The sequence below is a fragment of the Leguminivora glycinivorella genome, chromosome 6 (assembly GCF_023078275.1).
Source record: "Leguminivora glycinivorella isolate SPB_JAAS2020 chromosome 6, LegGlyc_1.1, whole genome shotgun sequence".
Taxonomy (NCBI): Eukaryota; Metazoa; Arthropoda; class Insecta; order Lepidoptera; family Tortricidae; genus Leguminivora; species Leguminivora glycinivorella.
In genome coordinates, this window is record NC_062976.1 from 17542882 (window position 1) to 17569418 (window position 26537).

Here is a 26537-nt window from a genome sequence, read left to right on the forward strand (position 1 = left end):
TCACTAAATTAATTATGAATTTTTCTCTAATGCACGTTTAGAAAAACGCACGTATAGAGCTGAATCAGTCGATCTTATTTGTAAAATTTGGACAATTTTGAATATTAAAACGGCTAAATTTATAATTCGTTTATCCTGTACCACAATCATTTCAGACTAGATTTTTGTTTTAAGTTTTTGGAAAAGAGTAAACTAGCCTAAGGCGAATTCAATTTTTTTCAGAAATTACCTAAAATTAAGTGACAATTTCTTTGAAAATCTACATCACATCGAAGTAAGTTTTGTACTAAATTAATCTGCAACGTTTACTTAAATTGCTGTTATGCCTTAGTGATTATAAATTGCTATTATTGATTTTTGCCAATTTTTTGAAAACGAGCCTTCACCGGTACAATTATTACCACTTTTGGACATTTTCTCATATTTTGTTAGACCAAGTAGAAAAAGTCCTATAATGTGATATATATTTATAAACTACTCGCAAAGCCCTTTAATTTGATACCACACACGGTATGATCGAGCGCTCGGTTGCGATTTCACTATTTTTAACACGAAAGCCCTCTTAAAAATAATTTGGTAGAAATCAACATAACATTATATGGCAACATTTTTGTTATTTTTATTTCCATAGATTTGCCATAGATATTAAAAACCGTGGCCCGGGTTTTGTTATTTATCCCTAGTAACATTCATTGGCGTTCTGTCACCAAGCAGACGCCATATTTGTTTGTAGCAAGCTGGTTGTAGCTGTCACTTTTGCCGCTTATATCTGGCTTGTAATTTGAGGTTCTGAAATCTAAATATTGTTAAATAATCAGCCCTCCAAAATGGTATGTAATAACGTTATACAATAATAAGTGATATGCAGTATAATATGACGCAGTTATTTTTAATAATGAGTGTTTAGAATTTGTACACCGGTTCTCCCGGTTTAATTTGTTTTATACTTCGATTATTTTTTGCTTGTTATTAATGATGCATTATTTCATATTTTCAGACTATCGGAAAGAATAATAAAATGCAGCAGCATATAAACTACAGAGTTCGAGTAATACTTCAAGACTCTCGAACATTTATTGGAACATTCAAGGCCTTTGACAAACATATGAATCTTATATTGGGAGACTGTGAAGAATTTAGAAAAATCAAATCCAAAACGAAGGCTGCTGACAGAGAGGAGAAGAGGACTTTAGGATTCGTATTACTCCGTGGTGAAAATATAGTTTCGCTTACAATCGAAGGACCACCTCCTCCAGAAGAAGGTTTACCTCGCGTACCCCTGCCTGGCGCTATGGGCGGCCCGGGCGGCGGCCGTGCGGCCGGGCGCGGCGCGGGCCCCGGGGGCGCGCCGCCGGGTCTGCAGGGGCCCGCTCGTGGAGTCGGAGGCCCGTCGCATCAACATATGGCTCCAGGAGGCCGTGGGCAGTTGTCTGCTCCTCCTCAGATGCGTGGTGGTCCCATGATGGGAGGCCCTCCTCCAGGCATGATGGGGGCTCCCCCTGGCATGGGTCGTGGGGGTCCTGGAGGTAGAGGCCCTCCAATGAGAGGCAGATATTAGTGAGTGCAGTGATTTGTGATTGATTACGAGCTTTATGCTAGTATGTTATTATTATGTCAACAGACATTAGTGTGTGTTTATAACAAACTACACTTTCTTTTCCCAAATAGTGTTCCATGAAATAGTTTCTCATGAGAGTACAAGATTGGTAAGGATACATGAATTGATTTGAGTAATCAAAATTTAACTGTACTTCATAAGAAATAAATAATTAAATCTTATTTCTTATTTATTCATTAAATATCCTAGGCTGTGATCATGGTACATGGTCATTATTTTCCTTATGTTATCCCAGGTCACTGTCCATGAGAACCTGGGATTGGTCCTTGGCAACTTATCCCAATGATTTGTGCAGGTACTAGTTTTAAAAGGCGGAAGGAGGAAGATGGCGCCACTGCCACGATAAACATCAGCTGCGTGTACAATTATTTAATACTAGTACTAAATAGTTTTAAAACTACAACACTTCCTATATTCTGGCTACATTGGAATAACCATTAACCAACCCTGAGAGTTCTCAAAAATCCAATGCTTTAATCATGATTCAAACATGTCCATATTAATAAAGATTTGGATGTGGATACTAGTTAGTAAATGATGAAGGGATAGAGATAAAACTCTAAATATCATGGCTATACATTGCACTTTATTGCATTGAGATGTCATATCACTTTTCTTTGTTTCAGCATTGGTTTTAGGGACCTGTACAGGTACAGGAGTTAGAAAAACAAAAGCAGTAATCATCACAGATATATTTGTACCTATAAGTAGTAGGTATGTAGTACCATACGCATCATTATGGAATAGAAAAAATAAGGAGATTCGTTATTAATGTCATTTAACACCTTCGCTGCGGTAATTAAATCTATCTTGCAAATAACCATTCTACATATAAGGTCTTTCGGCCCAGTACTGCAGCAAACATGTTGAACTGACTGTTGTTAGAAGTCTGACTTAAGACGCAACAGGAGCTAAAGTCAAAACAAGCCCCATTGTATGTTTGTTCTTGTTTTTATGTAGGTACCTACTAGTAGAGGAGTTGTACGAGCATTTGTATGGGAGGAGTCATAATAATTCCCACAGAACCGAAGTTTGGTTTTTAAAGTTCTTTGTGTGTGTCTTTTTGACATACTAAAAATATAGTAAAATATATTTATGCAAAATGAGTTTTTTCGACCGCCAAAAGTTGTATGAAAAATTACTATGGAAAAAAAAACCTAAAATTTAAAAATCGTTTCTGGTATCAACTTATGGGGAATTAGGCGGCAAAAATTTTATATCGTTGATGTTTAGCAAAAATATAAATATTTTTCACTATTTTGGTAAAATAAAAAATGATAAAAATTATAAATTTTATGAAAGGAAGTAATTAAAACAGACATTTCAGCAATGTAATTTTTTTCATATGTACCATGGTAAATACGGGTACGATCCGCCTGGTGATAAGCAGTTACGGTAGCCTATGACGCCTGCCACTCTAGAGCCTCCACATGCGCGTTGCTGGCCCTTTAGGGTACCTTTCCACTAGAGATGCGCTACGTGATAGTGTTTGATATCCACCAATCATGTTACTGTTCACAAAGCGTAGCGCTAGTGGGAACGGGTTCGACTAAGCTGATTGTGGATATCAGACGCATCTATAACACATCTCTGGTGGAAAGGCACCCTTAACAGTCCTCAGCTAGCTCGCAGGATAAGGAGCGTCCGCGGAAGAAAAATCCTCCTATTGCGGTAACCGTATTTACCATAAACTTGTATTTTGGTGGGGTTCAATGTAAGTACATAAATTGTCGCATCCCAAAAAAAAACTGTCGATAAAGCATTATATCGAACACGAGAGAAAACCAAAACCTAATAATCATCGGTTTTTCTAGTCATAAATCTGCGCATCCACACACCCTGGACCCGTATATGGTCGCACACTGCGGCTTCTTCTTCTTCAACCTAGCGTTTTCCCGGCTTAGCGCCAGGGTCCGCTTTCCTGCTCAGTCTTCTCCACTTTGCCCGGTCTTCAGCATCCTTAGTGACCGGCCACATCAGAACGTCGCGTGTCTCGGGGCGCGCAACGGACGTCCGCGCCACGCCACCTGAGTGTAATTCAAAAACGAGACACGCGACGCTCTGATGTGGCCGGTACCTTAGACGTGAGATTGTTCTCTTGCATGTACCCACAACGTCCAGCTAGCGCTTCTTTGGGCTACGGGGGCCGCGTGATTTAGAGCCTTGGACAGCGAGATTAAGGCATCTGTTTCCGATGTAGGCTTAGGAGGATTTTTCTCCCACGGACGCGCGTTATCCTGCGAGCTAGCTGAGGACTGTTAAGGGTGCCTTTCCACCAGAGATGTGTTATGGATGCGTCTGATATCCACAATCAGCTTAGTTGAACCCGTTCCCACTAGCGCCACGCTTTGTGAACAGTGAACATGATTGGTGGATATCAAACACTACCACGTAGCGCATCTCTAGTGGAAAGGTACCCTAAAGGGCCAGCAACGCGCATGTGGAGGCTCTAGAGTGGCAGGCGTCATAGGCTACCGTAACTGCTTATCACCAGGCGGATCATACCCGTATTTACCATGGTATGGTACATATGAAAAAAATTACATTGCTGAAATGTCTGTTTTAATTACTTCCTTTCATAAAATTTATGATTTTTATCATTTTTAGGGTTCCGTAGTCAACTAGGAACCCTTATAGTTTCGCCATGTCTGTCTGTCCGTCCGTCCGTCCGTCCGTCCGCGGATAATCTCAGTAACCGTAAGCACTAGAAAGCTGAAATTTGGTACCAATATGTATATTAATCACGCCAACAAAGTGCAAAAATAAAAAATGGAAAAAATGTTTTATTAGGGTACCCCCCCTACATGTAAAGTGGGGGCTGATATTTTTTTTCATTCCAACCCCAACGTGTAATATATTGTTGGATAGGTATTTAAAAATGAATAAGGGTTTACTAAGATCGTTTTTTGATAATATTAATATTTTCGGAAATAATCGCTCCTAAAGGAAAAAAAAGTGCGTCCCCCCCCTCTAACTTTTGAACCATATGTTTAAAAAATATGAAAAAAATCACAAAAGTGGAACTTTATAAAGACTTTCTAGGAAAATTGTTTTGAACTTGATAGGTTCAGTAGTTTTTGAGAAAAATACGGAAAACTACGGAACCCTACACTGAGCGTGGCCCGACACGCTCTTGGCCGGTTTTTTTATTTTACCAAAATAGTGAAAAATATTTATATTTTTGCTAAACATCAACGATATAAAAAAATTTGCCGCCTAATTCCCCATAAGTTGATACCAGAGACGATTTTTAGGGTTCCGTAGTCAACTAGGAACCCTTATAGTTTCGCCATGTCTGTCTGTCCGTCCGTCCGTCCGTCCGTCCGTCCGCGGATAATCTCAGTAACCGTTAGCACTAGAAAGCTGAAATTTGGTATGAATATGTATATCAATCACGCCAACAAAGTGCAAAAATAAAAAATGGAAAAAAATGTTTTATTAGGGGGGGTCCCCTACATGTAAAGTGGGGGCTGATATTTTTTTTCATTCCAACCCCAACGTGTGATATATTGTTGGATAGGTATTTAAAAATTAATAAGGGTTTACTAAGATCGTTTTTTGATAATATTAATATTTTCGGAAATAATCGCTCCTAAAGGAAAAAAAAGTGCGTCCCCCCCCTCTAACTTTTGAACCATATGTTTAAAAAATATGAAAAAAATCACAAAAGTAGAACTTTATAAACACTTTCTAGGAAAATTGTTTTGAACTTGATAGGTTCAGTAGTTTTTGAGAAAAATACGGAAAACTACGGAACCCTACACTGAGCGTGGCCCGACACGCTCTTGGCCGGTTTTTAAATTTTAGGATTTTTTTCAATAGTAATTTTTCATACAACTTTTGGCGGTCGAAAAAACGCATTTTGCATAAATATATTTTACTATATTTTTAGTATGTCAAAAAGACACACACAAAGATCTTAAAAAACCAAACTTCGGTTCTGTGGGAATTATTATGACCCCAAACGCTACATCTCCTCTACTATACCTAGATCTCATAATGACTAGATTAAATAAAATAAGGACAATTCAGGTGAAAGATATTGCCAAAAATTTCTCTTGTTTCCTAAGCTTATAATATAACCAACCATAATAAAATTAGGAAATCGGACATATCGGATAAAATAGTTTGTCAGACTAATTTGTAGAATGAACATCATAGGTTTACAGTATAATTTATTAGGCACTTTTTGAAAGACTCTGGTCTGGCACCATAAAAACAAAAACATAATTAAATTAAATAGGTAAGCTAAATTGTCTGAAACAGATATTGATATTAATAATAATCTGTGTTGATTATTGAGCTTCAAAATTCACAGGGAGGAAACACCGAGAAATGACCCCTCCTGGTGCGTCTTAATGATAAAAACTGGAAAGTTTAATTCTGAGCATTTGGTTCACTGGGCCACTTAGGCAATATAGGAAATCAACAAACTTGATGCTGTTTGCAGTTTACAGCATCAACCGGAGGCCAAGGCCTGAACCTCAATATTTAAGTTTCAAACAATACAACAATTAGTGAAACTATAATAAATCTAATGGCAATCGTGACAATTTGGATGGCACTTCTTCCGTTTGACGCGACACTGGCAGCCGCCGCTGTTGTCGCCGCGGCCGCGCGGGCCCCAGCGCCGGCCGCGCGTGGCCCAGCAGATCTCGGTCTTGCAGGCCGTGCACATGAGCCAGTCGCACCCCAACTGCTTTGTTATAATGACACTGCATTCTGGACACCGCATTGCTTCCCCGCGCGACAACAAGCTATCGAGGTATGTTTTGGTCTGTTCGTCAGTCGGTCTTTGCTTAGCTCGATACTCTGCGCAAGTTTCATTCTCGTGAATCGCCTGTAAAATGGTGAAAAATGTAAGCTGATCAGTGCTATCTTTATATTTTAGGCTAATGATTCAATTATGTACCAATAAGTAGTAGGTATTATTCCTTTAAACTCTGGATCTTGATGTCGGCGTGAAATATATATTTCTTTTGAGAATAATAAATGTCCTTAACCTGATCTTCACTGAATAAGATTAAGAAGTGATCACATTTCTCAATTACTTTCTATATTTTATGTGGTGTTGTATAGTTTAATGGTTAACAGTAAAAAAAAAAACATTAAAATACCTGACAAGTAACGCAGTTTATAACGTCGCAAACAGGACAGTGAAACCTTGCAACATCTGGATCACACATCGCCCACCCTTGGCAGTCGGTGGTCCGGCAGTGGAATGCGTTTCGAGCGCCGCTCTCTGCGGCCGCAAGTCCTTTCGCCAGCCATCGCTCATAATCTTCTGGTGATACGAGTGCGCGGATTTCCCTCTGCTGCAGCAGTCCAGGACAGCCCGTGGCGGGACATGACACTGCCGGATCCTCGGAGTGCTTCACGACATCTGAGAGACATTCTTTGCAAAACGCGTGAACACATTCCCTGAGAATCACCCCTTGACCAGGTTGATACGTGTCTATACATACTCCACACTCAATCTCTTCAGTATTAGGAACCAGTGAGCGTTGCTCTAAAAGGACTAACTCGGCATACACATCGGTTGTACTATTTTCCACATTTGCTTGGATTACGTTTTGATTTACGTCTTCGACGTACTTGTTGGCTGCCTTATTGTTATTAGTCTTTGGAGCTGTTTGCGATGGTTCTAGGAGCGAAACTGCGGGTATCACATTCACATCTTCCCTGTTTGATTGTTGGACGTTATGGTCTTTATTTTCTGTTGTTGAAATCTCTATATATACAATACCATTTGTTGCTGTTGAGGACGGCCCCGCGAGCACATCCGTGTAGCTAATTGTTTCTAGAAAAAAAAAGAACAACATAAAATATCTAGTTTTTGCTATACAGAAATTGTTGTATCAGGCAGGCCCGGATCTAGGGAAGCGAGCCGCTGCCCCGGGCGTCACGTCCAAGAGGGGCGCCATATTCGAACTTCGTCAAGTCCAAGGGGCGCCACATTTGGCATTTTTTAGTTTTTGCCACCCCTTGAAAAAAGATCCAGATCAGGCATAGGTTGGGTACCTATGTGTGTATTTTTAAGAGATACAGAAGTATCTTATTTTTTGTATGGATTTCAAAGGGCAATGGATTTGTGTCATAATATGGTCATAATTTTTTCGAATGGCCTATTAGAAGATACTTATGCACAAGCTACAGATAATGGAGTACCTTTTACTTGAGAATGCCACATCATAATACATGTTAAGTCGTATTGCCATCTGATCACTTTTACTTTTGATCATGATCACACAAGTCAGAAAATGATAAATCAAAATCAGAAATGATAAAATGGCTTACCTGGCTGACGTAAGGTTTTCGTAGCAGGTTGTGGCCCACAACACACACAATCGTGTTCACCGGAGTCCATGTGGCGCTGCGTACCAGCTGACCTACTAGGCCCCGGCTCCGACAGGCCGCTGGCAGTGTCAGTCTTCGGGCACTCAATGGCGTTGTGCCCCCCTTCGCCGCAATGATAACAAATCTCAGGCATCATATCCATTGGGTTACTAGAAGTTGCCGTGGCGGTTTTAGGTTTCGAGCCTTTACGCTTTTTGGCCGGCCGTTCAATAGTTATATTACTACTTTTAACTAGTTTAATTTTAAGCATATTCTCGTCAGCATTTGGTTTTAATTCGTAAAAATTCTCGGGCACAATGTTCTCATCAGACTTACTTGATGTTGCAGTAGCCGTCGTATGTTTCTTACTATTCCGCTTTTTAGCAGGGCGTTGTATATGTATAGGAACTTTTTTAACTTGTTTTTGCGGAGTTACATCATCACTTTCATTCGGATTTGTTTGTAGTTTGTGTTTCAAATAAGAAAACCCTGACAGCTCCTGGAAAAGATGATCCTGTGTTGTTATTTCCAGCACATGAGCCATTCTCTGAACTCTGCTGTCGAATCGGGAAATGTGAGCTAGCGCAAAAGAAACTGCGATTTGTTCCGCTGATAAATCTTTCCATCTTGTTAGTAATGAGTTTACTATCCGGCTGGCATAAGCGGCGTACGATTCTTCTTCCTTAGGGCGACTGTTATTAATACTTATCATTGTTGCCGCGCACGTATTCTGCGAGTCGTAACAGGCGAGGAAATTAAATTTAAAGTCGTTCCAGGTCATGTCCTCATATGTCACCTGGGGTAGCCAGGATGATGCGCTGCCCTTTAATGACTTGCTCAGAGCAGTAATGAGGGCGGCGCCTTGAAGGGGGTGTTGCCCTAGGCAAAAGTCAACCGCTTTGCACCATGCCAGCGCGTCTGCTCCCTCTTCTTCGGGATTAAAGTCGGGCCAGGTATGGGTAATGGATGCAGACTCTGGTTTCTGGCCTTTGCAAACATTTGGCGGCGGTTCATTCATCATACTAATTAATTCCATCATCTGGGTGTTTTGTGTTTGCATCAACAAATGCCATTGTTCATTAGTCGCACCATCCGAAGCCTTAGGATATCCCACTGCTGAAGTCGAGTCTTCGACTTGGGCGTTCTGCGCTAGTGGTAGCTCCTCGGCCTTATCATTATCACCTATCGAGTCGGGTGCCATAATTCTACCTACAAATAAAAAATACATATAATAAAATAATTAACACTTTGGTAATAATGATGACCCCCCCCCCGCCCTGGATCCGCGCATGCCAAGAGCGTGTCGGGCCACGCTCAGTGTAGGGTTCCGTAGTTTTCCGTATTTTTCTCAAAAACTACTGAACCTATCAAGTTCAAAACAATTTTCCTAGAAAGTCTTTATAAAGTTCTACTTTTGTGATTTTTTTCATATTTTTTAAACATATGGTTCAAAAGTTAGAGGAGGGGACGCACTTTTTTTTCTTTTAGGAGCGATTATTTCCGAAAATATTAATATTATCAAAAAACGATCTTAGTAAACCCTTATTCATTTTTAAATACCTATCCAACAATATATCACACGGTGGGGTTGGAATGAAAAAAATATCAGCCCCCACTTTACATGTAGGGGGGGTACCCTAATAAAACATTTTTTCCATTTTTTATTTCTGCACTTTGTTGGCGTGATTGATATACATATTGGTACCACATTTCAGCTTTCTAGTGCTTACGGTTACAGAGATTATCCGCGGACGGACGGACGGACAGACAGACATGGCGAAACTATAAGGGTTCCTAGTTGACTACGGAACCCTAAAAATTACGATTTCGGACAAATGCTACTAGAAAATTCAAACTGCGTACAAGACGATACGATTGCGAAAAAAAATTGTACGGTGCAAACCTCAAATACACATCGCTCCTTGAAAAACATAGTGACACTATCCAAAAAACATAGGTTTTTAGTTAACAACGCCATCTAGGTCGCGCGTTCATAACGAACGCAATGCAAAGACACCTATCGATTTAGCTCGCTTAGAAGCGACAGGGGGCGCTAATGTCACTATGGCGAATAGTGGGAATAGACGCGTGGGGGAGGGGAACAATGTCATGTTTGCATTAATGACCTGGACGCCGATCAAAATGTAGTGAACTCTAAGACGAAAGTTGTCATTTTGTGTTTAGTGACGGTGTTCCGCGAGATTGAATGGTAAGTATGACAATTTTCTTATGGAACATTGTATCAATCCTTAAAGTGTCACTTTGAACTTGTAATAACTATTCAATATTGAGTTTCATTTTAAAGTAACAGTGTCATTTTTGCTATAATGACACTAGTACTTTAACAATTCTAAACGTTTTGAGATAGGTATAGTGACACTGTGCACGTAATGACGGTTTGGCTTTAAACTATTAGGCTTAATGCAGGTTAAAAACAAAGTTGTACTGTACTTTTAGTTAAAATGACGTTATGGTCTTAACTCGCTAAAAAGAATTTGCATGAATGAATCGTCATTATCTGTTTCGTGTCATTTTTGATTGTATGAATTACCATAATTACGCTTGCAAAGAAATGGAATACCGCTGTTATGAGTTTAAAGCCACTTTAACTGGTAATGGTAGCTTTAAGCGCGTTGACTGATTATTGTCACTTTAAGTTTTATGTCATGCTTTGCGGTAATTAAAATTACAAAACAGTTAATGATTAATTACCTTCTAGACATATTACATTTAATACCATTGTTCCATTTAAGTTTAGCACATAAACCTACACAATTTTGATGAAATTCTATGAAAAAGACATTTTACTCAATTTTTTTGTAAAATACCTATACCTAAACAGCGCTAATAAAAATGAAGGTTATTTTTTGTATAATTATTTTTTACGAAGTAATTGCTATTTTTGTGATCTACAAGACACAATTACTAATTTAAGATACAATATAAAAACTATGATTGCTAGTGGATAAATTTATTGTGCATTAATATAACTAAATTATTAGCCATAAATAAGTATATTTGTTTGTTACAGTAAAAAATATGGCTCAACGATATTCAAGGCTCAAAAATTCAAAGCAATCATCAATAGTATAAACACACCAGCATCTACAGATCACCTATTTGCTACATCGCCACGAGCATGCACATTTCAAGCGGCCGACTAAACTTCGCATAAGTTAGGGTATACCACGTCGTCAAAAAAAAATCGCACCTCGCGCAAAATCGTTTCAAGCAAAAATATCTCTAATCTTATTGACTGTAATCTATCAATATATTTGTATCATTTCAAAGTAAAATTAAAGCCCTTTAAGAGAAAAGGTGTACAACTTTCTTAAAAAAAATAATCGCCAATCTGCCGTGGTTTAAAAAAAAAGGTATTGATGCGATTTTAATGGGACTCTAGGTGTGCTACCCCAGACGGTTTTAGAAGGAGCTGTAAAGGTGTCATGTGGATCTTTTGCACTCCAAAAGTCACCGAGGACGAACGCCTGCAGAAAAAAAAGCCTTTAAGGCAATAGGGGTAAAACACCAGAAAAAGCAGCTCAAGTGGTGGTACTGCTCCTAAACGGACTACGGCAGTAGCAAGTTGCTGAACGCCTAAGCATAATCCGTTTCCGAGTGCGACGAGTCTTGTTGCGGTTTCTGGAGACCAGTAGCTACATCAGGAGGCCAGGATCTGAGAGAAGACGCTGCACCACCGCTAGAGACGACCGGTACATTGTATCGGCCTCTTTGCGGAACCGCTTTCTTATCGCTCCTGAGCTGCAGATACTGCTTAGAACAGCTCGAAGAACTGTAGTGAGTGTCTCCATGATCAGAAGAAGATTGAGGGAGAAGAAAATGTTACCCCGAAGAGCTGACAGAGGCTACCAATTGAAGCCAGAGCCAATACCCCAATCGAATTGCTATAAGGCTTAAGGATTGGACGTTGCAGCAATAGAGGAAAGTTTTGTTCCCCAACGAGACGAAGGAGATCATTTACACCAACTATAGACGCAAAAGGGTGTACAGGAGTCAAGGAGAGCAGTTTACACCAGTCTTCACCGAAGAAACAGTCAGTTACGGGAGCGGATCGTGCATGTTCTGGGGCGGCATTTCCATCGACGGCAAAACGGATCCTTAACTGCAGGCAGTTACATTATGGAGATCTTAGAAGAATGTATGGTCTCGTACGCTGAGTTTTTTGGACCTGATTTCCAATTCATGCACGTCTACGCCCGTTGCCATACTGCCTTGATAGTGCGGGACTCCCTGATGCATGAGGTCGGAATGCACCGTAATGAAGTGGCAGCAACGAGCCTCGACCTGAACCCCATCGAATATCTCTGGGATGAGTTAAAACGGCTTGTTTGGTCACGGGATCCTGCTCCAGCCACCCTCAACGAGCTGGAAGCCGTAGTTATTGAGGAATAGGAAAATATTCCTCAAAAACTGATCGTAACACTGATCAGGTCCATAACTGATCGCATGGAAGCTACAGGAAGGACCAGAGGGAGGAACACTGGGTTTTAAGGTTAATTTTAAGTAATTTTTTTCGATATTTGTTGATTTTATTGCGTTTGATTTTTTTTAAATTTTAACCAGAATGCACTTTGGTTACTTTTTCCTGACAATTTTAATTTTTTGTATAAAATGTCATGAATTTTATGGATATTAAAATAAATGTTGTATTACTAACGCAAAGTCAAGACTGAAAGTGATTTTTGTTTCTAATATTTTTTTAGTTATATTTTATTGTTTAAGAGGGCAAGCCAGGAGTGTTTACACTAGTTTTTAAGGGCAGTAATGCTAAATAGATACAGGGTTTGAGACCGAATGTCATTTCTTCTTCTTCAACCTAGCGTTTTCCCGGCCTAGCGCCAGGGTCCGCTTTCCTGCTCAGCCTTCTCCACTTTGCCCGGTCTTCGGCATCCTGAGGTGAAAGATTGTTCTCTTCCATGTCCGCTGTCACGACGTCCAGCCAGCGCTTCTTAGGCCTACCGCGGCCGCGTGACCTAGGGCCTTGGACGATGAGGTTGAGGCATCTGTTTCCGACGTAGTCTACCGGTCTGCGGCGTATGTGGCCATACCATCGGAGGCGACTTTCCTGCAGCTTATCCGCCACGTCACGGATTCCGAGGCTGCCACGGATGTGTTCGTTACGTATGCGATCTAGTCGCGTAACGCCACACATCCACCGAATGTCATTTAATTCAATAAATTTTAATGTATATACATAAAAGGTGGTTTGATTGCTAATTATTCAGTGAAATAAAAGGTAAATTTCATAAAAAAATGGCTATAGTGTCATTTTTCCACAAAGTAAAACGAAGATATAAAATTGTCATGTGTCCCTAAACAAAAATAAATGGAAAAGTGTCACTACCATTTTGTTTAAGCTTAATTATCTTGGAAACAAAATAAAAAAAATACAATTTACTATTATATCTATCAGGTTTAGTCACAAAACTAACAAGATCTGCCAAAAAATTACAAGTTTGTTGTAAAAATGGCAATTTTTGACAATTCAAAAATTTCAAAACTTTAAACCATTGTACCCAAAAAAGACGTTTTTCATTTAATGACACTATGTTTTTCAAGGAGCGACATGACATGATCCACAGAATATCTGGACATAGTCTAGCCACTGTTATTTAAAAAAAAGTTTGGGATCTGTGTATGGCGGCCATTTAGAGAATGTGAACGCTTACGCTAACTCCGACTTTGATGTCGAATTTATGGGTGCGCCAAAGTTCATATAAAAATGGTATATAGATTATTGGTAGTCCGAAAATGTTTCTCATACAATTTTACATTATAATGATCATTATGTATAACAATTTTATGTTAATAACTATCGTAACTTCGAATGACTTATGTTCATTGTCATTCATCATAAATAGATTTTATACTAATGTTAATGTTTATACCTATACTTATCGATCATAACGATTGCGAGTAATATAATTTATCGTTATATTATTGTTAACAGAACAGAAATCACATGTGACAGTCCAGTTAGGTGCGACGACGAGCGTAGCGAGGAGGAGCGTGTTAGGTTGATCGTGAGCAAACCAGAAACGACTTTTTAATGTAAATTGCACAGAATTCGTGTTTTATGTGAAATAAAAGGAAATAAATAGTATTTACCTATGAAATGTTATCCTATCGGCTTGGAAATTATTCAGGTCACTGCAATGTTTGCAAGTTATTATTGCACACTTCGGCATTTTTGATAAAACTCGTTTTTCGTCGGTGAACAGCGCGCGTGTACACTCGATGACAGCGGACGGCGAACTGGCGGCGGTGTAGGCCCAATGGGCCTACATCTGCGACCAGGCCGCGCGCGGCTTGTCCTCTCTATGAGGTAAATTGTATACATATATGTCACTGTAAAAGCTCCAGGCGCGTTTCTATAAATGGCACAAGATTTTCATAGAACTTCCCCAAAACTTTTTAAATAATTTTATGATGAATAATTTTCTTAAACACAAAATTATGAATGTTATTAAATATTGCTGCTGAGCCACGGTCCTGGGTTCGAATCCCGGTAAGGGCATTTATTTGTGTGATGAGCATAAATATTTGTTCCCGAGTCATGGATGTTTTCTATGTATATAAGTATGTATTTATCTATTTAAGTATGTATATCGTCGCTTAGCACCCATAGTACAAGCTTTGCTTAGTTTGGGGCTAAGTTGATCTGTGTAAAGTGTCCCCCAATATTTTTTTTTTTATTTTTTTTTATTTGTATAGAATTTATGATTAAAAATTTTCGGCTAAATGATTATTATGATTGATAATAATGAAACAAAATTGTGATAAGTAAAATTATGAGAAATGATCATTCGGAGCACAAATCGGTATAAACAATAATTTTATGACAAATAATGTTATATGAGCCAATATGGATCCCGAATTTATCTATCATATAGTGTTTATATCGATCTGGCAGGCAAGTATGGTCGCGCGATAAATGATAAAACATCTGGCCGTCCCTATCGCACTTACTAATAGTGCGATAGGGACGGCCTGATATTTTATCGTCTATCGCGCGACCACGCTACCCGTGTTGGTTTAGGGACTGTTCAAACCACACCTCGGATACTGTGACGATCAAAAATATGAAAGAGGCGCGTTCCTATAGCACACATTCTTAGCTTGTGTAGGTGAACGCGTTCCCTGCTTGTATGAGTGACATATGACAAGTCGACTGTTCGCGTTTTTGACAGGCGGTAACTGTGAGGTAAACGAGAGGGGGTGGGTGGCACTTTCAGCGGGGAGCGGGAGTGGCCATACTGTACGATAGTACTCTTTATTATACTGTGGTTCGAACACTATGAATGTCTGTTAGACTTTGACCTATGGCAATTTTTTTTATCTATTTCTCTCATCCTGCTTGCATCAATAATTTACGGCAATCCGAAACGTTGCTCAAAAATGCGTTTTTTTTTAATTATATAAATTCACCGCATTTATTCTGCAAGTGCCCAATTGAACAACCATGAAGAGGAGAGGACTCTTAAAGAATATGTTTTGGCAGCATATTAACCTTTGTTTCTTGAAATCGTACGCGCGTACCCGGAGCGTACACCTTTGCAATTTGCAATGCATAATGCGGGGATTTGAATCCAGTGTCTACCGGGGAGCGTATATTTAAATTTCAACCGCCCGAAGTTTTCATAGGGCACCATTAATTAAATAGTTATCTTCGATAACCGCAAAAACATTTAAGAAACTTAATAAATAACTTCTCTCAAATTTATATTTCTTTCGCATATATTAGGATGTTTTAATACTTGGGTGCTGTTTTAATTTTATAAAACTGGCCTGAAGCAATTTTTTCATTACCAATACACATTAACAATAATGGAAAAATTAAGAATAATAACATTGTCTCCATACTTTTAACCTTGGGTGTATGTACAGTCGAGTTCGTAAATATGTGTACATTTTGTCACCTTATTGCAACGAGTTTAGGTGAAGAAATTACACATATTTATGAACTCGACTGTACTTTAATGCCCCAATCAAATTCAAATTTTATCAGGGCACCCTAACCCAGCTAGGTTATTCAGAACTGATTTATAGGTACTTGTATGGTCAGGACAGGACGATTGCCTAATAGTGGAATGAATTGTAGCCTGCGGTATTTCCGGACCGATACGACCTTCAAATCTTCAAGAAAAGAGCGTACACCCATCTTAAAGGCCGGCAACGCATCTCCAACACCTCTGGTGTTTCGGGTGTCCATGGGCGGCGGTGATCGCTTACCATCAGGCGACCTGTCTGCTCGTTTGCCTCCTATCCCATAAAAAAAAAAGTGGCCTTTTTACTGTCCATGGTGCACAGTTTGGGAATGGCTGTTATAAGGGTGGGGGTTAGCCTATTTTGATACGCCTAAACTACGCCGCTTGAAAAAGGCATCGTTTAAACACTTTCCGTGCCTTTTTTGCGGCATGTTAGTAAAGGGCTAAAGGCACAGAATAGAACACAGGACTATTTTTCGGCGCCAGGCTGCCCGTGCCTTTTTTTCGCCTTCGTGTAAATACTTCGTTATCAGTCGCTATTAGTCCACTTCCTCCGCGCCGTAAAGCAAATTAGGGTATTGGGTTGTATCTTCTTCGAGTAAAAATGCGCCGTAACGCCAAAACGCGCATAGTTTGATTATTCAACTTCAGAGCTCCTGATCCTGAAGTCATTTGAAATGATAGATATCTCAACATAGAAAAACTGGTGCAAAAACTAGCCCCGTCGGCTGTTGCGGCATGCTTAATGACTGGTGTTAGGCAGCGTGTAAACAACTCAAGAGAGAAAAAGTAGGTTTGCTAGCGAGATTTAGGCGGTTGAAAATAGTCGTCGTCTGAACGGTCTGAAAATGTGTTTTCGGCAGGCACTGCGCCGTAGTTTAGGCGTCACAAAATAGGCTTCGTCTAAATCCACCAAAGCATACATCCAAAGAGCCCCACAATTGTTTGTGTCTTGTGATAAATACCTCATTACATTACAGAATGGAAGATTACTGGGAAGGCCGTAGGGGAAAGTAATCTTCTGATGTATCCTAGGGATGAAGGCACTCAAGATATTATAAAAAACGCAAACACGATTGACAGATGTCTTGTTCAAGCATGACCCTGGTCTGGTTCATGGCCTTTTATAAGAGATTTATAGTATGTCTTCTAAGGACATGTGAGACACATGAGAGTATGATATGGATGGCAAACTTGCAATTTTGCTTCATTTACAAGAGTATGGTTTTGTTCAAAAAAAGTATGTGCAGAGGTTCAAAGACCACAAGAAGAGCAACACAAACTATTGAATTATTAAAGTGACATTAAACAATTAACAGACATGATAATTATGTCCTTATCAGGGTGTATTTTTAATATTACCTAATATTTAAAGGTTTATTAGTATAAGCCGTATGGAACATTATTTTCATGTGTATTCATTAAAAAATATATTATTATTTCATACAAAATAATTCAGTATGCAATGCATTGCTATTTTTGATAGCTGTCTTGATGTATGAACTGTCAATTAGCTGCCGCAATACATTGCTGTTCAATTTTTTTTCAATTAATTACGCTCTGGCAGTTAGGACCAAACTTGAGGACAATCAAAGATACAGTCAGCAGCAGAAGTTCCGTAACGGGCAAGGTGTTCACAATGATCCTAACACACTCTTATTGTCTTATTAAAAATAAGATTGTGTCAAGTTCATTTTGAACACCTTGCCCGCTACGGAACTTCTGCTGCTGACTGTACACCCTGTCTTTTAAGGATGTCATAAATTAAATAAATTGAACCCTATAACTTTAGAATAAAGGTCAAAATCATAGTGGTGTTCCTTCTGCCTTATAAAGGTTTATGTACGTAATAAAAACATTTACTTGAAGGATTTTAGATAGTTTTCCTCTCATAAGGTTTATTTATGACGCAGTTTCATGTTTAAAAAGAATCAAATAAAAATAATAACAAAATTTAACTTCTCAACGAAAAACTGACAAAAATATCAGATATGATATTTTCATGTAGACACCAACGTAAAAAGATAATGTAAAAATTGAATCATGAAATTCATGAAATACCGGGCGATGATTAGGTTGTCGTCCTATTCATGTCCAGGCATGGCATAAGCATGGCATTGAATGGAACAACATAAGTAATAATATAAGAATAGTCCTATACAGTAAGAAACCCTTACTTGACAACACTAAAAGAAAATAAAAGCTACATGTAGGTACAATATTGAGTCCCAGGACCAGAATTTGATTGAATTCAAGAATAAATTTGAATCTGCCATAATAAAAGTAAACTTACCTTGCCGGTTAGGAAATTCGATGACTAATGAAATCCCATAATAATATTATCAGTCCAAAATTACCGAAACAAAATAAAGTCAGAAACTTAACACAATTCAAAACATAAGCAAAACATCACGAAAACATGTCACCCGATCCGACCCACTGTCAAGTTTTTTTTTTGACGTGATAACGTCTAATAACTCGTTACTACGGGCTGCATGCACGAAAAAGATGACTTCATTGTCCCGTTCCCCAAGGCCAGCAAGCGAGAGCGCGTCACGAAAGGTGGTTTGTGTATGGACCATTTTCAGGCACACGCTAGCAGTTCCGCCGGCGTAAGGCTCCCCACAGACAGTCTTAAAAATTCATAATCTTAAAAAAAACTTGTATGCAATCTGACAGTTCAGATCTGTCAGTGTCTTGTCAGTGTCAGTTTGAACTGTCAGATTGCATACAAGTTTTTTTTAAGATTATGAATTTTTAAGACTGTCTGTGGGGAGCCTAACAAGTAGCAGAGGAGAGGGCCGCGAAACGCCCGCCTGTAAGCTAGGAACACACTACGCGGACGTCCGTCGTAAATCGACCGTGGACGGGAATCTGGACAATGGAAATACACGTAGCCGTGCAAACTATCGGTCGACGGACGTGGACGTGGCCTTGAGCGCGTGGACGTCCGATCGAAATCTGGCTCTCTGGATGTTTTGTTCCGTGCACACTGATAGGTCGCGGTCGCGGACGATTTACAACGGACGTCCGCGTAGTATGTTCCTAGCTGTATAGTCGCGCGGCACGTACTTACTGCTTTTCTGAGTATTACGTAATACGTAGTAATTTATTAGTACTAGTGATCTTTTTTGTTTCTGTTTTATAATATTGGTAATGGTGGATATTAGTGAAAACATACATACATATAATCACGCCTATATCCCCTGCGGGGTAGACAGAGCTTGCATTTATGTGACTACACTACAAAGTACGTATATGTATTTTATACCTACCTGCTTAAAGTCTAGGGAAGGTAAAAAAGTAAATGACCATTTTATAAAAGTAAATCATAAAATTCATAAAATATTTTTGCATTTTATTTCATTGGGCCGACCGACCGGCGCGGCGACCCTAAGTGCGTTTTCACATTATCCCGATTATCCGATCCGATATCGGATGTCGGACCGATATCCCATACATTACAGGCGCCATCTTGGATTTTTTCTATTGAAACCCTTCCGACATCCGATATCGGATCGGATAAATTTAATGTGAAAACGGCCTAACGTATTAATCACACCGGCCGCAGTCATCGCGCCTAGCCTAGCATAAAAGATACACGTGAACTCAAATGTTTATAAAGTGAAGTGAAATGTTATTGTGATTTTCATGTGTGTTCAATACAATTGCGGCAATACAGATAAGTAATTCTTGCATTTGAATATCTCATAAATCATATAGAACACGTTTAAATAAGGATGTTTTGTTATATAAACTTTTTCTTCTCCATTAATATTTACTGAGATATTAGGGTTTTAAGATTAGTAAATGGCACTAGCACTTTAATAAAATTAACGCGTGTCTCGCAAACGGTCTAGGATACAAAATGACGACTTTTACATTTATTTATTTACTTACAGTATACAATTGTACCTTAACAGCTAAGGCCACAGCGGCACAAATTGTTATCGATAATACTTATACATCCAGTACACAAGTATATTTTACAAAATTATCTTAATTAATAGTGATACTACTTACAGGCATCTCTCTCTCAATCACCTTCTTACATTCAATCATCAATCGTCCAATTGCACTAGCGAACAAATCACACTCCGGGTATGCTTCTAGCACGGAGTTGAGCAGTGCGTGCGCGCGCGCGACCGGCGCCTGCGCGTGCGCCCGTGTGCGCGTGGCGCCCTCCGCCAGCAGCGGATGGCGCCGCGCGCGAGTGTACTGGTTAGGCACAAATAAGCGCATGAAGGCTTCGACCAGATCCACGCTATCTATTGTGCTTCTTATAACCCCGATCGTAAATTTCGCCAGAGAGAGTAACCTCCGTAACTGAAGCGAGTCGTATCCCAGATGTCCCTGCAAAAACAACGTGGGGTACATATACGGATAGCACGTGTGTATTTTTTTGTATAATGCTCTGAGATACGCCTTTTGAACTTGTTCCAGCATGAGGATATATTTACTCTCATGCGGACTCCACACCACTGCGTTCGTTTCGAGTATACTACGCACGAGTGCCGCATATAACACGCGTGTGGCTTCCACTGTCAGAGGCGCGGAATTGCGCAGGACGAAGCCCAATCTTCTGTACGCAGTGTTGGTCACGGCCTGGACATGCTCACGAAACGTGATATTTGAGTCAAAAAGAACCCCTAAATCGCGTACCTGTTCTGAACGCGACACGTCAACGCCGCCTATGGTATAATTAAACATTTGTACTGTGCGAGCCCGGGTGAATGACATCATTTCGCATTTACTGGCATTAAAATAGAGCTTATTTTCAACACTCCAGCGATTGTATTGTATTGTAGAACGGGCGATTTTCCGCAACTCGACGTCTAGCGCCTATTTTGCGTGATAAGAGGGAGGGGTTGGCTAGTCCTGCCATCCCAACTCCTCGAGAAATCCTACCAGACCCTTGATGTTGAGTAGGACCTCGGGGAGGTCTCTCGGAGATCCGAGATATTTTGCCCTGTATGGAGCCACCCCGATGCACTCCAGCACCACGTGAGCAGCTGTTTCCTCTGTCTCCATGCACCCTCGGCACAGGGGACTGTCCGTAGCACCTGTTATGAAAAGATGTTTGTTAAATAGTCCATGACCTGTTATGACACTGGTTACCATTCTCAGACGGACCTTCCCTAGTTGAAGGAGCGTTCTTGTGAGTTTTTCACTGATGCTGGGCATGGCCATTTTCGCTTGCCTGCATCCAGTCTGGTTTAGCCAGTGTGCTGTGTGTAGTTTCCCTGTATATGATAGTAGCATTGAGCGTACCTTGCTGAATGGTATCGGGAGAATTGGTTCTGGGCCAATGGCCCCCGCACTCGACCCCTGTCTGGCTAGCTCGTCTGCAGCATCATTACCTCGGGATCCGCTGTGTCCCTTGATCCATTGTAGGATGATCTCGTTTTTATGACTTACCTCCATTAGTCGTTTATGGCATTCGTGTATGAGTTTGGATGTAATTAAATGGCTCCTTAAAGCCATAAGGACTGCTCTACTGTCAGAGAGTATGCGGATGGAGGATCCTACTACCTTCCTTGCAGTTATAGCAGCTGCCGCGTTAATGATGCCCATGCACTCAGCTTGGAAGACCGAGTTGTGAGCTCCTAGCGGAGTGGTAATCGACATGTTCAGGTCTTCTGAGAAGGTCCCAGAGCCCGACCCGTTGTCCGTTTTCGACCCATCTGTGAAGATTCTAAGCTCCTTGGGATTGAGCCCCTCGTAGTTGTCGTCCTCGTATAATTGTATCTTGTACCTTTTATCGAAGATGACATGTTTTTGAATTCGATCCGTACCTGACCTGAGGATTGGGAATTCGTCGTATACTTTTTCCAGGCATTTTGTGTGAAGAACTCCTGTGTTAGACCAGATGTTGAGTGTATTTAACCTTACCGCTGATAAGCTTGCTTCCTGCTGTATGTGCAGGTATAGCGGTGGAAGGCCCAACATGACCTCCATGGCTGCCGTCGGAGTAGACTTCGTGCAGCCAGTGGTAGCCGCACATGCGAGCCTTTGGAGTCTTTGTAGTTTGTCTCGCACGTTGCCTAGGTTTGTTCTTGGCCACCAGACCAGAGCACCGTAGCAGAGCATTGGCCGGACTATCGTCTTGTAGAGCCAGAGGGTGATTTTCGGGTTGAGTCCCCATCTCTTACCGATCATCCTTCTGCATTGCCAGAAGACGACTGCCGCCTTGTCTATTCGTTTGTTGATGTGGTTGTTCCAGCTGAGTTTGCTGTCGAAGGTTAGACCTAAGTACTTTACCTCTTCTGTTAGATTTAGCTCAGCTTGGAAGAGTTTTGGTTTGGTAAAGTTGCCAAGAGACCTTTTGTTAGTAAACATTACCATTTCTGTTTTAGTGGGGTTGACTGATAGGTCGAATTCTCGGCACCAGCGTTCCACAATTCGAAGCGCTGACTGAGTGAGATCGCAGACTGTACTGGCAAATTTACCTGATATTAAGATCGTCAGATCGTCTGCGTAACCTATTGTATAGAAGCGTTCCTCGTTCAGTTTGGTTATGAGGTTGTTGACCACTAGGTTCCATAGCAGCGGTGACAGGACTCCCCCTTGAGGGCATCCCCTGACCGCCTTTACTGCCTGTGGCTCCCCAGCATACCTTATAGTCCTTTTGTTTAGCATGTTCATGATCCACTGAATTAGTCCAGGTTCCACGCCGTGGCTTGCCAGGGCGTTCCCTATACTGTTGAAGTGGGTCTTGTCAAAGGCGCCCTCGATATCGATAAATGTGCCGAGACACATTTCCTTGTCATGGATCGCCCTTTCAATGCGGCTTACTACCATGTGTAACGCCGATTCTGTTGATTTACCTGAGCTGTATGCATGCTGATTGATGTGCATCGGTATGTTTTTAAGCGCTCTGTCCCTTAGGTCTCTGTCACACAGTTTCTCCAGGGCCTTTAACAGGAATGATGTGAGACTGATGGGTCTAAAGGATTTGGAAGCTGTGTAGTCATTCTTACCTGGTTTGGGTATGAATATTACCTTAACATCCCTCCATTTCTTGGGAACGTAACCCCAGGCTAGGCACGCCACCATAATGTTCTTCAGCTTGTCCTGGATGATTCCTAAACCCCACTGTAGGAGGGCTGGGAAGATGCCATCCGGACCGGCTGCTTTGAAGGGATGAAAGCTGTCAATGGCCCACCTTAGTTTTTCAGCGGTGACGATCCTATGAGCCATTTGCCAGTTGTTCTCTGATGTGATATGTTCTTCCTCCTCCTGCTGATCTTCGTCCGGTAGACTTACGCATCCCGGAAAATGGGTCTCCAGGAGTAGGCGTTTAGTCTCCGTAGGAGAGGATGTATATGTACCGTCGGGTTTCCGCAGTGAGCCTAGCTGAGTCGTGGATTTGCATGCTAAGGTTTTCCTTACCCGATTGGCGTGGTCTAGTGTTTCGATGCTGCTGCAGAAGTTCCTCCACGACAGGGATCTCCAGTACCGCAGTCTTTGTTTGTACCTGGCCTTGGTTTCGTAGTAGTTGTCCCAGTCCACCTCGGCCGTCGTGTTCATTGCCCTGTTGAAGAGCTTCCTGGTCTTTCGACGGAGTCTCTCTAGTTCGGGGCCCCACCAGTTGTTTCCGACTATAGCAGTTCTGGCTGGCGGGTTTAATGGGCATGCTTTTTGGTAGCTGTCTATAAGGGCGTCAGTCAAGACGTTTACCTGGTGTTCTATTTGGGCCGGTTCCCGAGGTTCGGCCGATAGACGGGACTTGTCCAGGTTTTCACTCAGGGTTGTCCTAAATGCTAACCTGTCCGTCTTTTTGGGGTTTCTGCGAGTTGCTGGAATGTCATCTGATACTTGTAGGTTGAAACGAATCCATCTGTGGTCTGAGCAAGAGGCCTCCGGAGAGACATGCCATTCCGTGATGAGTTCGCCTACCTCCTCTGAGGCGAGAGTCAAGTCAATGATTGTCCTGCATCGTCTGTTTACAAATGTTGGTTCAGCACCTATATTTTGAATGTTTAGATTGGTAGTCACGAGATATTCCACAAGTGTCTTACCTCTGTTGTTACTGGTCTCCATACCCCACAAAGGGTGATGCGCGTTAGAGTCGGCCCCGATGATGATTGCGAGGCCTGTTCTCTCGCAGTGGCTGACCAGTCGTTGTAGTTCGAGTGGCGGTGGCTCGTCCTCTCCGGGCATGTAAGCCGAGACGAGGACTAGGTCGCGACGGCCTGTTGGCATTGGAACTTGTAGTTTAATCGCGCACAGATCTCTGGAACAAAATTCAGTGAGCTGTTGTGCACAAATATTGTTTGTAGTTAGAATGCATGCCCTAGGGATGGCATGCATCGTGGAGTAATAGAGCTTACCTTTGGTGTTGGAGAGCCCTCGTATGTGTCCGCTGCCCGTCCAAGGTTCTTGCAGGAGGGCAACGGCTGTTGGCAAACCTTCCAGACAGCGTCTCAGTTGGGCCGTAGCGGCCACGCTGTGCTGGAGGTTTGCTTGGAGCACCTTAGTCGGTGTCCATGTTGACGGTGGTAGGGGCTTCATCCTGCATCTCCCCTCCCTCCTTCAACATGTCGGCCAACCCCGTCTCTATCCATGCCGTCAAGTCCTCGCCCTCGGGTGGTGCCTCGGCAGGTCCCTCACCAATGCCGAGGAGTTCATCCTCCGAGAGTTCGGTCGTCGTCAGCTTGGATGTCGACGGGGGGGCGTCCTTCTCCCCGGAGGCAGATGCAAACTGCACGGGGGTGGTGCCCATGGCCTGTTGGTCCGGGACCACTACGCTCGCGGTCCCTAGGGTAGTACCCTGCGGGGCGGGCGGTTGGTCCACATATTTACCCCCAGGACCCCTGAACTTGAGATAGATCGTGCCCATCCCACAGCTCAGGGCTCTGCCCCTTTCCATGAAGGCAGGGACGAGTTCCTCGGGGATTGTGAATGCGACAAACCACCCTTGGTCTTGTCGCAGTATCTCGATAATGGACCAAGAGGTAACCTTGGCCCACCCGTTCTGGTACTTAAGTCCAATAGCTGCCTCTTGGACGTTTTCCCAGGACGAGTTATCGATGTTAGGGATGAGGAGTCCGCACCTAACTCTCCTTGCCAACTCCGACTGGCGAACAGCCGTTAGGGTGAGATTTGGCAAGGTAAGGGACTTGATGTTGCGCTGTGCCCAGGCAGCCGAGTATTCGTCTCGCGCAAAGACCCTCAGCTGTCCTTCGGCGTAAGCGGGTTTGCCCTTAAAGCTAGGTGCCGCACCTTCATCCGTGTTTATCTTGGCATCCTCCACGATTGCCTTGTGAAAGGCGCGGAGGATGGCGTTTGATTGGTCGGCGGTGATCCTACCCGACTTAGCATCAGTTACGACGATCGTCAGGTCTGAAGCCGCCGCCTGTGCGTAGGATACGCCTGGCTGGTTGGGATTCACAAGCCGCTGCTTCTTGGGATCTCCTTGCGGGGAGAAGGACTCGTCCCGTGCCCTCTTAGCAGCAGCTCGTGAATGCTTGCCTGGCTTCTTTTTGTTTTTCCCTGTTGCCGGACCTGCTGGGGTGCTGGTTGACGTACCAGCCTTGGGGGGTTGGGAAGGTCCCTTCCCCTTAGGCGGATGTCTTCCAGAGGGCCCTTGCTGGTTCGGACCCGGTTTGGGTGCTGGCTTCTGAGAAGCCGATGCTCCCTCTCCGGGCGCAGGGTTGGGTGTGTTGGCCGGCTGTTGCTCTCGCGCTAGGCGCTCGGCAATCCGCTGGCGTTTGCTCTTCTTCTTCTTCTTAGTCACCTCACCTTGACGTTGAACAGGGGAGGTGGCTTCGAAGAGGAAGAACTTCCGGGACCGGCTTGGCGAGGCTTCCCAGTATTGGGTCGCTTCTTGGACCTACGGTCCACAATCTGCCAGTCTTGGAAGATGTTTTGGCCGGTCTGCTCGCCAGATGAACTGGCTTGCGGACTGGCCAAGTTTGTGGCTTGGCCTACTGTCGCTGGGACAGACGGCTTCGCCTGTGTGGCCGTTCCATTAGCGATGAACGCCGCTGGACCAGCTTGGGGGTTTTTATTAATTGACCTGTTCTCCATGGTTCGAATTAATGTATCTTCATCCTCATCGGCTCCCACCCTACAAGGGCCCGCACCTCTGGGAACGCTTACTCACACATATAAAAGGTGCTTTCAGTCGCTAGGCTACCGATGAAGATATAGAAGTGTGAGGTTGGCTAGTTGCGCGACATCGGGAGTTTGTAAAGGTGTGACGAAAGGTCGTCCAGGTCAGACGCCCTCCATCAGACTCACCCAAACGCACTCCCTCAGCATGGCCTTTCACCACCACATCGGCAACCGAAGTCACCTCTGTGGCCCCCCCACTTCTAGCCGTGAGCCCACTTACGGTACCTCACATGACCATTTCCCGAACTATGGCTAGTAGTCCGGGCTACCGTTTCGCCCGAAATTAGGGCCGAAGCAGACGTGTTACCACGCGGGTTGGCAATGGCTCAATCCCCAGGATCCCGTCATCCTTGCTTACGGCGCTCGACTGTGCAGGTCCTAGCACAGGTGGGTGTGTATAGGTCGTCAGCAGTTAACCCACTCCTACTGACGACGCCCGCGTGGATGTTAGCCAT

The 26537-nt window shown here is 42.5% G+C and overlaps 4 protein-coding genes across 5 annotated transcripts; 1 reads left to right on the forward strand and 3 right to left on the reverse strand.

Moving 5' to 3' along the window:
* Positions 1–696: 696 nt before the first annotated feature.
* Positions 697–1779, forward strand: LOC125227506 (small nuclear ribonucleoprotein-associated protein B). Its single transcript, XM_048131838.1, has 2 exons — positions 697–830; positions 998–1779. Exons 1-2 carry the CDS (start codon positions 828–830, stop codon positions 1556–1558), a joined length of 564 nt encoding a protein of 187 aa, XP_047987795.1. The 5' UTR covers positions 697–827; the 3' UTR covers positions 1559–1779.
* A 3996-nt stretch (positions 1780–5775) lies between these two features.
* LOC125227504 lies at positions 5776–18382 on the reverse strand. 2 transcript variants are annotated; one of them, XM_048131836.1, is made up of 4 exons: positions 18257–18382; positions 7916–9163; positions 6736–7418; positions 5776–6458 (listed from the first exon to the last, which is right to left on the reverse strand). In XM_048131836.1, the coding sequence occupies exons 2-4, from the start codon at positions 9153–9155 to the stop codon at positions 6153–6155; spliced, it is 2229 nt and encodes a 742-aa protein (XP_047987793.1). In that variant the 5' UTR covers positions 9156–9163; positions 18257–18382; the 3' UTR covers positions 5776–6152. The 2 variants fall into 2 exon arrangements, with proteins under 2 accessions (XP_047987793.1, XP_047987794.1); XM_048131837.1 differs by lacking the exon at positions 18257–18382 and adding an exon at positions 14084–14140.
* A 2373-nt stretch (positions 18383–20755) lies between these two features.
* Positions 20756–24168, reverse strand: LOC125227033. Its single transcript, XM_048131225.1, has 2 exons — positions 23985–24168; positions 20756–21026 (listed from the first exon to the last, which is right to left on the reverse strand). The coding sequence occupies exons 1-2, from the start codon at positions 24166–24168 to the stop codon at positions 20836–20838; spliced, it is 375 nt and encodes a 124-aa protein (XP_047987182.1). The 3' UTR covers positions 20756–20835.
* On the reverse strand, positions 24161–26537 carry LOC125227034. Its single transcript, XM_048131226.1, has 3 exons — positions 26441–26537; positions 24297–25788; positions 24161–24199 (listed from the first exon to the last, which is right to left on the reverse strand). The coding sequence occupies exons 1-2, from the start codon at positions 26535–26537 to the stop codon at positions 24440–24442; spliced, it is 1446 nt and encodes a 481-aa protein (XP_047987183.1). The 3' UTR covers positions 24161–24199; positions 24297–24439.

Excerpts from the sequence above, each read along its gene's own strand:
- LOC125227504 (XM_048131836.1), bottom strand. The coding sequence starts at position 9,155 with ATGGCACCCGACTCGATAGGTGATAATGATAAGGCCGAGGAGCTACCA. Across the intron at positions 7,419-7,915 it reads GAAAACCTTACGTCAGCCAG|AAACAATTAGCTACACGGAT; the intron begins GTAAGCCATTTT and ends TTTTTTTTCTAG. Across the intron at positions 6,459-6,735 it reads TAAACTGCGTTACTTGTCAG|GCGATTCACGAGAATGAAAC; the intron begins GTATTTTAATGT and ends ACCATTTTACAG.
- LOC125227033 (XM_048131225.1), bottom strand. The coding sequence starts at position 24,168 with ATGCCAACAGGCCGTCGCGACCTAGTCCTCGTCTCGGCTTACATGCCC. Across the intron at positions 21,027-23,984 it reads GGAGACCAGTAACAACAGAG|GTGCTACGGACAGTCCCCTG; the intron begins GTAAGACACTTG and ends TTTTCATAACAG.
- LOC125227034 (XM_048131226.1), bottom strand. The coding sequence starts at position 26,537 with ATGGCTAACATCCACGCGGGCGTCGTCAGTAGGAGTGGGTTAACTGCT. Across the intron at positions 25,789-26,440 it reads GACCTGCACAGTCGAGCGCC|CGACCCAATACTGGGAAGCC; the intron begins GTAAGCAAGGAT and ends AGGTCCAAGAAG.